This window comes from Genypterus blacodes, unplaced genomic scaffold (assembly GCF_046128005.1).
Source record: "Genypterus blacodes isolate CSIRO-AG114 ecotype Tasmania unplaced genomic scaffold, CSIRO-AGI_Gbla_v1 ptg000348l_1, whole genome shotgun sequence".
Lineage (NCBI taxonomy): Eukaryota > Metazoa > Chordata > Actinopteri > Ophidiiformes > Ophidiidae > Genypterus > Genypterus blacodes.
The window spans coordinates 2,115,001-2,125,000 of NW_027467132.1; the positions used below are offsets into that span (position 1 = coordinate 2,115,001).

The following is a 10,000-nucleotide window of genomic DNA, read 5'->3' on the forward strand; positions in this document are numbered from 1 at the left end:
TCGCTGTGCGCTCCAGCCTCTCTCCCTCTGTCAGCTTCACAACTTCACCACAGACTGAACCAAACTAGTCAAAGTGCTGATGAGCAGGAAGCTGATCGTTAGCCGGCGTGTTCATTGAATCGGCTTCACTGAGCAATTAGTTGAGCGTGATAATCTGATCCATTATGGTCTTAGATTCAGCTGAAAACATAATTGGATAGAACCGAAACACAGGAAGTGAGTAAAATGGACAGGAAGCGTCGATAGCGTCGGCCTGATTGAGTTTGTTTTGTTGCAAATGCACATTTTATCAACCAGCTCAATCAAAAGAGTCTTAATCCTGTTACGTGGCGCCAATGTTGATTTGCGAACGCGATCGGCTCCAGAAAACAACACTGCTCTGTCCACAACTTCCTTCATATTAGTAATTCTGCAGATAAGCGTGTTTCTTTAAACGTAATTGAAGAAGAAGAGGAAGAAGAAACTTTATTGGGTCAAATCCCATGCTAAAACGTCAATTTGAAATTTGTCTTGCGTGCCCCTCTCTCTCACACACACACACACACACACACACACACACACACGAGTATTCCAGAGGGGTCAGGGCAGTTTTGGGGTTTCGATGCCTTGCTCAAGGCGCTCCTGTCCGTCTCTGCCAGCACGTTGCAGGTGCTCCCTCTCCCAAATCACATCAGCAGATGGTTTCCCCCCCGACTTTAAAGCCCGTCATTGTGGGAATATGCTAAACTGGTCAGACATCCTGTTCAATTCCATTTAGTATAGATGGAGGAACCAGACTGAGGTGAGGGATGAAAGGAGAGGAAAAAGAATGAGATGTGAGGCAGATTCTCAGATCCTCTATTAAGAAACGACCCCACATCCATCCTGCAGGTTCTGACTCCAGGCTCATGACTCTGCTCGTCTGCTTAGCAATGTGAAGTGTGCCAGTTCTTCTTCTTCTTCTTCTTCTTCTTCTTCTTCTTCTTCTTCTTCTTCTTCTTCTCCTTCTCCTTCTCCTTCTTCTTCATGAACCACTCACCTCCTCACACTTGTTTGTGGAGGTAATCATCCAATCAGGGAGCAACTTCAAAACAAATTACAAACTATCCCAGCTGGGTCTGAGGGTCAATGATAGAAAGGAGAAGAAGGATCCTCTGTTTCTCCCTGAGCGGGGCCCAGACCCCCCCCGCCCCCCCTTGTTGTGTGTGCGGCCCTGGCACATTGAGATGCACGGTGAGTGTTGTTTGAGGTAATTGTAGCGTGATGGAAAAGAGGTTCTCATATCGCTGAGAGGGAGCTGCGTGGTGTTGAATAGAGACTTGGCAACCGGCGTGGAAACCTGTGCCATTGTGCTGCAGCGAGTGTGTGTGAGTGAAGAACACACAGTCATTACTCCAGAAGGTACGGAGGAAGCGGAGAGGGATCCAGGCAGACGAGTGGCACTTGCAACAAACGCTCCTCGCCAGTTGGCTTCCTCATCCAGCTGCGATTAATCCATCATTTTGCGCTGCGGTTGCGACATGTAGGAGCGCCGGCCGTCGCCCCGTTCGCTCCCTTCCTTCGCCCAAAGCACAGTGAGATCATATCGAGGGCCGTAAGAGGAAACTTTTGAATGATTTTCAAAAGCAGATTTGGGATAATTGGAAGCTGATGTGCTCGTGTACGGGAATGTTTGGGAGCAAACCTGGCAACGCTCGGCTTTGAGAAAATGTGCAAAAACATGGAGCATCTGGTAGCTCGGCGATGAAGACACGCACGTACAGAAGAGCAGGGACGTCTCTGCTCCGCATGGGGTCTCACACTCAAGCTAGACTGGAAGAGGAGCTGAGAGTCTGCATATCTGATCACTAATGAGATGCAGGAGAGGGGAGAGTTCTTCCTGAGTGTTCAAAATTCCTTTCTGCCTGAATGTTGAAGCTTTGATTTGACGTAAAGACTCTAATGTTGTTACGACTCGGAACACAGATTCATCAGTCTACATGTGAGGATCAAGAACCTTCCTTTCTTATTTTTGACTTGACCTCTTGACTGCAGGGGTTTGTGGGAAAAAGAGGTCACACAGATGATGTCATTGTTCTTCAGTGTGAACTTCAAGTTCTGCACCAAACTTCACTTCATCAGTAGAAACCGTAGCGCTCCCCTCAGCCTGGACCTGGAGATCATGATTCAGCTTATTCCACTCAGCCACGGTGCCATGGCAACCCAGTGAAGACAGCACGCCGGATTGAGATATGAACCATAAGTCTGCTTAATGGCGGCTCCTCAGCGACACATGTTCTCTGCACGGAGGACGTCCTCCTCCTCCGGGTTAACGATCCCTCCGCTGGCAGAGACGTAGTGTCCCGGCCGACCCGGGGACGCCGCACTTCCTCGGGGATCGGTGGACGAGGCCTTCCCCTGACCACCTTAGAGGCTATTTTTAACTTAATTACCCTTTTAACGCCCTGCTTAAAGCTCGGGCTCTCTGAATAAATTATGTGTAATGGAGCCCCTGTCTGTACACAGATCTTTACATGCACGGGCCCGTGGTGAATAATGGGCGGGGAGCAGAGTTTGAGCTGTTGTAATTAGACTACGGGCTCCTGCCCCTGTAATAACCACTGCTGATTTATTCATGGAGTTTGCCATAGCGCCCCTTTAACGTTTAATGGCGCTGGCTCGTCTCCAATTAATTGTCCTTGCTTCAATCAGGCTAAGGAAGAAGGTGCGTGGGGCATTTTTGTCTTTGACCGGGGACAAACTTCCCGCTGCACCTTCCTCTGTTTTGATTAGATTGTCTCTCCTTTCTGCGTTTGGTTGAGATGATTTTCATTTCTCCTCCGGACGTGTGGGGAGTGACAAACTCATGTCTGTATGCAGGAGGGGGAATATGTATTTTCATCCCTCTGAATAATGGGGGGGAGATGAGGAGCAGAGCAGCAGAAGCTTCTGTGGTGTGATAGGAATCACATAATAGACTGGCATACAGAGAGCTGTCCGTCAAACTCTCCCAGGAGAGCCACGGCTGCTTCTGATGAAAACAAAGGCGGCTTCCAGGCTGCCGAGGGTCCGTGGAGGAAACTCTCTTTCCCTTTTTCTCTCTCTCTCTCTCTCTCTCTCTCTCTCTCCTCTCATTCACGGCTGCGGCGAGAAACAATGGCGAGGGGAATCATGACGCGGAATACTGAGCGAGAGGATAATTCCCTGTTTCCGAGTATGGCAGATGTCATTTGTGTTCTCTTGAACTGTTGCATCCTGCGCGGCTCTAACTCACAATCCCATTGTGTCAAACATACACTGGGTGCTTATGCGTGTCTGCTGTTGGCAGGCGTTCTGCATAATCTGCACAAGCCCCGAATTTACATGTCATTTGTACTTGGCTGATTGAGTTTGATCCACAAAGTTAGAAAAAAAAACCCAAACCTCTCCCCTGCATCTCCTCCTCTCTGTCCTTAGGCTCTTCCTGCTCCTCTGTCCTTTACTTAATGTGATTTCTTTTTCAGAGCAAATGAATTCCCCTGACATTTATTTGCGCTGTTTTGTTCCTTTAAGGTTTGTTTATACTTTCCTCTTATAAAAAGTTCCATCTCTTCCCGGGAAGGCCGTATTAAATGGATCCTCTCTTCCTGTAACCATGACAGCTCCTGACCCCTGTGACATCTGGAGCTCACAGTAAAGTTTCATTTTACCGTCAGCAGGCTCTTATATGAGCTCTGCCAGCTAAATGGGATTGGTGTTCGTCCGTCTGAATGCTGCGTTCAGGCCCTCCCCGCGTCTCTGGAGACCGGAGACTTTTATTAACATTGATGAAACGGGGAGGGACGCTGCTTAAAGGTTCTTAAGTTTACCAGCGAGGACACCAAACACCAGCGGCTAACAGCTGACCTTTTAGCCTGTTTGACTTCCGTGACACCGGATCCATAGGTGTCACGGGTGACGGAGGAGCACTCACACACTCACACACTCAGCGAGGGTGCCTGGATCCAAACTGAGCGTAAAGAAGCAGACAAAGCAGAACGTCCCCTCATCTCTAACCACCCTGTTAGCATCTCTGTAACCTGAAAGGACAACGGCACGAACTATCAGTTGGCTTTGTTCTCTCACATTGGTCCAAAGGCATGTAGCAGTGTGTGTGTGTAGAACTGTGCAACTCAATCGGCTCTCTAACCACTGCTGAACGATTGCTTGGTTAAGGGATCAAGGAGAGATTAGCAAATGGTGTCCGACAAAGATGCCACTGGTGAAGAGTTGACTTTAGCACGTCTTCTGGAATTGCTGCTTCATCTTCAGTGCTTTCTGGATGTGAGCAGCCTAGACTAGAGTGTGTGTCTGTGTCCTATCCCTGTGTAAACATGTGTTCTCAAGGCCTCCCTCAGTATAGCAGTAACACATTAGTAATTGTTTCCTCAGTGAGCCGGTTTATTTTCTTTGCCTAATCTGTGTTTGGCTATGCGTCCCTCCATCCAAAGATCCGCTGTGATCACCCAGCGGCAGAGGGCCACGCTCCATTTAGGCCCCTATAAACAAGCCCGAGACCCCCGGTTCCTGAAGGAGCCGCACACACATGTAACCCATACATGCGGCGTCCGTGCGGGGAGGCAGATGGAGGATCGCATGGCAACGCTCACTACCAAAAACCAACAGGAAGAGCCGTAACAGGCCTTTATTTACAGCGAGCGAGGCCGCAGAGGAAGCACGGCGGCTGTATGTGGAGGGTCTATGTGTGCGGAGGGTCCATGTGGTCCAGGGGGAGTCGTAAAAAGACAATGCTGCTCTGTCCAGACCCCCATCAGCATATGCTAAACCCTCAGAGAGCCGCCGGGGCTGCTGGAGTAATTGAATCAACGGTTTATCCACTGGAACCGTTCCTCCCACATAGAAACAAACCCTCAGAAATCTATCTTGTTACGCTGACAACACCTTGCTGCACGCCGAGTCGAGGTGGAATAAAAGCGACAGAAAATCAACAAGTTAGCTATTTACCAAGCGGCTGCTAAGGTAAAAGCTCCAGGGAGCTGACAGACGGCCCCTGACAAAATGAAATACCAATACCTGAGTCCTGTTCCACTTACGTACCCTAAACAAACCCCCCGGTAAGCATCGGGAAAATGATTATGGCTGTCTGTGGCCTGGCTCGGCCCGCTCCCTGCTCGCTCGCTGCCTACACAGCTGCTGCGTCGGCCTGTCGGTCCGCCTTCCTGTCCGCCCGCACGCCGACGCTTCACGCCTTTACAGCGCCGCAGATATGAGCTTTAATTAGCCGCTGCATGTCACAGACTATCATTAGAGTCGTGTTTAGATGTTACGTGTTAATTGTACCGACTTGGCATAATGGGTTTGTGTTACCAAGCGTCACGTCGTCGCTGAGGCAAATTGAATGAGTGGCCATTGTTCTAGTGGCGTTCCAGCCCATAAACAGAGCTGACTCTGGGATCACTCTGGGTTTTGCCATCAGTGTACAGGAACATTACATGTAGTTTGAAGACATTCCCGACATTCCAGACATTCCAGACATCCAGGCCCGCGTCTGGAAATAGATTAATGTTTCTATCATAACCTTTTGCAGTCTTATTTTATGGAACTATACTATGACACTGTAATAATACTACCCATGACAAATAATAATGATAATAACCAAAGGACGCTTAGAAAATGAAAATGTCAAGGAATGACACAGGGAAAATGTCTCTGCAAGCCTATAAACCCTTTTCTCGTTCCATTTAAGTCTCTGGTTCACAATGACATCACCTGTTTCTCTCACCTTCTCTCTGCTGGCCAAGAACGTACCACGATTGATTGACCCACAGTGAGTCAGAGCCACACTGACCTCTGTGTTGCCGCTTCCTTCCTTCTGTAGGATCTCCAGGACAGCTCGGCCCCTTGCTGGGCCTGAAGAAGTCCAGCTCCCTCGAGAGTCTCCAGAAGGCCGTGGCCGCCGTGGCGATCAAAGGCGACATCAACGTTCACAGGTCTCGCTCCGGGATCGTCCGGGGCCGCGGCTGCAATGAAAGCTTCCGAGCTGCCATCGACAAGTCCTACGATAAATCTGGCGGCGTGGCAACGGAGGAGAACAACAGCGTGGATACATGTGAGTGAAAACAATGAGTCAGAACAACGTGTATCACTGTTCTCTGTTCAGTTCAGGCCTTAGAATGGACCTTCATGCTATGATGTCATTGTTTACTTATATCTCCACCACACACACTTCTGATTCTGACAGATTCGTCACTAACTAACCTTCTAACTCCATGTAGAGGAGCTCATAGAGGCGTTTAGAGCTCAGGGCTCCGTAGAGCTCCATTCAGAGGCTCTATGGACCAAACATCTCCTGAAGGCTCCAGCTTGGGCGACGTCCTTCAGTAACGTATTGACGATTAAAGCTCATTGGCTCTGCTTCACGTAGATGATCTATATGAACATCCCATTGTGTTTGCTGCCTGGTTGAAGCTGCTCAGACAGAGGGAGGAGTAAGCTTCAGTTTGAGTGAATACATCTATTCTGGGTGTTTGATGACACAAAGACAGGCGTTGGGCACAGAGAGACAGGCGCGGTACGTTTCCCTGACAGGTAATAACACCGCCACGCCACAAGAGTAATCGCCCGATATAAATTTCCATTCACCATTAAAGGATTCCATTAAAAGAGCCGGGGGACATTTGGTTTGGAAAAGAGAGGGAATGATTTGCCTGGAATGCTTTGTTCTCATAAGCTCCGTCTGTCGCCCGGCCACTAAATACAGTCTTATCTCTGCGAAGAAAAATGGGGAAAGCAAGCGATTTCCCCCCCGCCGCCGTATATTGCATTCTCCCCAATGATATTCAAATAAGTCTGTTTTTCAATTTAGATAAAAGCGGCCGGCCCAGAGCTCGTCACTGAGGTTAATAGTCAAAGTTGACAGATAAGCTGCTCCCTTTTCCTCCGCGCCCCGACTTGTATTTACATAAAATAAGAATGTGGCATCGCCTAAAGAAAATGTGTCCTCACAAGATATCCTGCCCTGCCACTTCCTCCTGTGCTGCCTCATGCTGCATTGTTTAAGGAGAGAAGAAGAAGAAGAAGAAGAAGAAGAAATGCTCTGCTGGGCTAAAATGTCTTTATGCATGAGAGACGTCCATCATGAGCTTTATGGAGGGAAATGATGATTCTGCTGACACCCTCACACACACACACACACACACACACACACACACACAGTATTTGATTTTCTCTCCTCACCTCTTTGATGTCAGAGCTTTAAGGCATGTGTGTGTGTGTGTGTGTGTGTGTGTGTTTCCTTGTTCTGTCTTGATTCATTTGATTGAAAAGGCTCAAATTAAACGCCGCTCCTTTAAGGCGATGTCATGTATGATGGTGCTTTACATTGAAAGCTAGGAATAGAGCGATTAGATCTACAGAGGATTTCATATTCTAACACACACAAAGACACAAAGCATCTAATATTGATCTCTGTGGTCGAGATAAAAGCTGAAGAAGTTCCTTTTGCCCTTTGATCTCTGCTCCTTTGATGGAGGGAACACAGACGCTGCAGAGAGATAATGCTCCAATATCTATGTTTATGCTTCAGGATTAAGAAATTAAGTTTTGTAGGTTAATCCCATTTAAGAAAAGACGTTTTTACAGTTTTATCTGGTGATTCTGTTGTAAAAGTCTACAGATTTAGCTTTGAATTCCAGGATAGTTGTCCCTTAAAACATGTACCTGTCTGGTTATCATGTACTGTACATATGGGTGGAGTAGGAATAACACACTCACACACACACACACACACACACACACACACACACACACACTCATACAGTACCCTGTGTCCTGTGGGAGGAGCAGGATTATGCCGAGCTCGTCTTTATCTCCAGCTCGGCATCATTAAGCAACAGAGACATTAGCTGCTGCTGCTAATCTGAGAGGTTCCAATCGGCACTCACACACACACACACCTCACACACCTCACAGCTGTGCTGCCTGATCACCTGAGCTCCCTGAGTGGAGGATAAGCAGCCAGGCAGATTGGGTGATAGAACTGATACCCATCCAGAACCGGCTCCCAGGTTAGAACAGGGTGGGAGGGGCTACCTGTGGCGAGGACCCACGCTCTCCTTCCTCTCTCCTACTTCCTGCCACGCTCATATGCCGCCTCAGTCATTTCCTGTGAGATCGCAGCAGTAAAAGCGCCGGATCAACGTCAATCCACCGCCTCATAGTTTGTTTCGTCATGGTCTTCCTCTCCTCTTCTCCCCTGATGAGTCCTTTGCTGTCCTTCATCATGTCACCCAAGGTTGAACTAAGTTGGCCTGAACCTCACACTCCACCCTCACACACACACACACACACACACAGAGCAGCACACACCGCAGCAGTGTGACTCCATAGCTGCAGCATATTTGCAATTAAGAGCCCCTGAAGCCTTTTGCAAGATTATTTAAATGTATAATTAGTGACAGATTAATTACATTTTGCACATCAGTTCTGATTAGATGTGATGGAAACTTGAGTTTAATCAACCTCACATCACCTTAAGGAGTTTGGTTCAATTGAACGTCTGAGTGTAAATTGGTTGAGACGTGAATGCAGACGGTGATTTATTGAACTGCCACTGCAGCTTTTAGGGTTTAGTCCCGTCAAGAAAGGAGAGGGAGCCCTGGATCTGTGGTGTGTGTGTGTGTGTGTGTGTGTGTGTGTGCGTGTGTGTGTGTGTGTGTGTGTGTGTGTGTGTGTGTGTGTGTGTGTGTGTGTGTGTGTGTGTGTGTGTGTGTGTGTGTGTGTGTGTGTGTCTGTGGCGAGCGCTGCAGAATGAACACATTTCAAATAACTCGGGGCTCTCAGCTAAGTGAAAAATGAATGTTATCCTCAGAGGGATTTCAGTGTAAATACTCTTATGTTATGCTCTAATGAGGCAGATAAAATCAGTGTGTTTTGTTCAAAGCAGCTATACAATTTCATTAATGCTTCGTCTGCTGCTGCCAGGAGAGAGGAGAAATACGTTATAACCAATTAAAGCTCTTCTTCCTTCCTGTTCTCTTCTCTCCTCTCCTCTCCTCTCCAGTAGACGAGGACACGGAGGGAAGTTCCCGATCGGGCCGGGAGTCCGTGTCCACGAGCGGCGACCTCGTCGTCGCCCCCCGTGGGCCGAACGTGAACGGCAACCACTCCAAAGACGACAAACACAAAGAGCGGCAGAAGGCGGAAAAGAAAGCGGAGAAGGAGAAGGACAAGAACAAAGCCAAGAAAGGCGTTCTGAAGGGTCTGAGCGAGATGTTCAGGTGGGTACCAGCCCCTCTTCCTGCGTAGCCTCGAGCACCGTCCGCCGCCTGCTTTATTTAATCACGCCCAACATGTTGAAGGCGGCGGCGTACAGAACCTGAGTGCATTCTGGGGATGTAGCCGGCGCTAATCAGGCATCCGTCTCCTTGAACCCTGAGAGGCGGAGGCAGCGGATGGATGGATGGGGGTTATCCACCTCTGGGGCCTCTGGCACTTTTGAGCCAGATTATTTTTAATAAGTGCAACATGTTTAATTCATTCGGCCGGCGTTGCACGGCGCCGCGATCCAAACACGCTCAGCATTTGTTAATCAGCGGACAATGTTCAGCGCCCGCGTGAATGCTAATGTGCTGAGAGAGAGGGAGAGGAGAGGAGAGGAGAGGAGACGCGACGCTGCAGGACGGAGCTGCTTGGGCCTGTGGCAGAGGCAGAGGCTGCTGCATGTGACGCTGTTCACACTCAGGCTGCACTGTAGGGCCATATTACTGTGATAATAGTGCAGGGTGGCAGGTGTACAACGCTTTACACACTACTAGTTGGTATAGAATAGAGTAGAGTAGAGTAGTAGCACATGGTTGAATGATCCAGCGGTCATGTGACACAGAGACGACATCATACGACCACACACACACACACACACAGGTTCCATCAGGATGAGGAGAGATATTAGAGCAGTCACTTTCATTATTTCATCACAGTGTGTGTTTGAATATAGCATTAATTAATAGTGTGTGTGTGTGTGCGTGTGTGTGTGTGTGGTGTTATCATGCTCGGAGTTGTTTTC

General features: G+C 48.5%; 1 protein-coding gene across 7 annotated transcripts in view; it reads left to right on the forward strand.

Moving 5' to 3' along the window:
- LOC142988755 (partitioning defective 3 homolog) overlaps nt 1-10,000 on the forward strand; it is a 269,011-nt gene that overhangs the window by 176,670 nt on the left and 82,341 nt on the right. For 6 of the 7 annotated variants that reach the window (XR_012960619.1, XR_012960620.1, XM_076137995.1 and 3 more), the window contains 2 exons: nt 5,816-6,046; nt 8,999-9,215. Coding sequence is in view for 5 of the 7 variants with exons in the window: in XM_076137995.1 (XP_075994110.1) it covers nt 5,816-6,046; nt 8,999-9,215 (448 nt within the window). In the remaining 2 variants the exon portion in view is untranslated. The remainder of the gene's footprint in view (nt 1-5,815; nt 6,047-8,998; nt 9,216-10,000) is intronic. The other variant, XM_076137994.1, reaches the window with a different exon arrangement.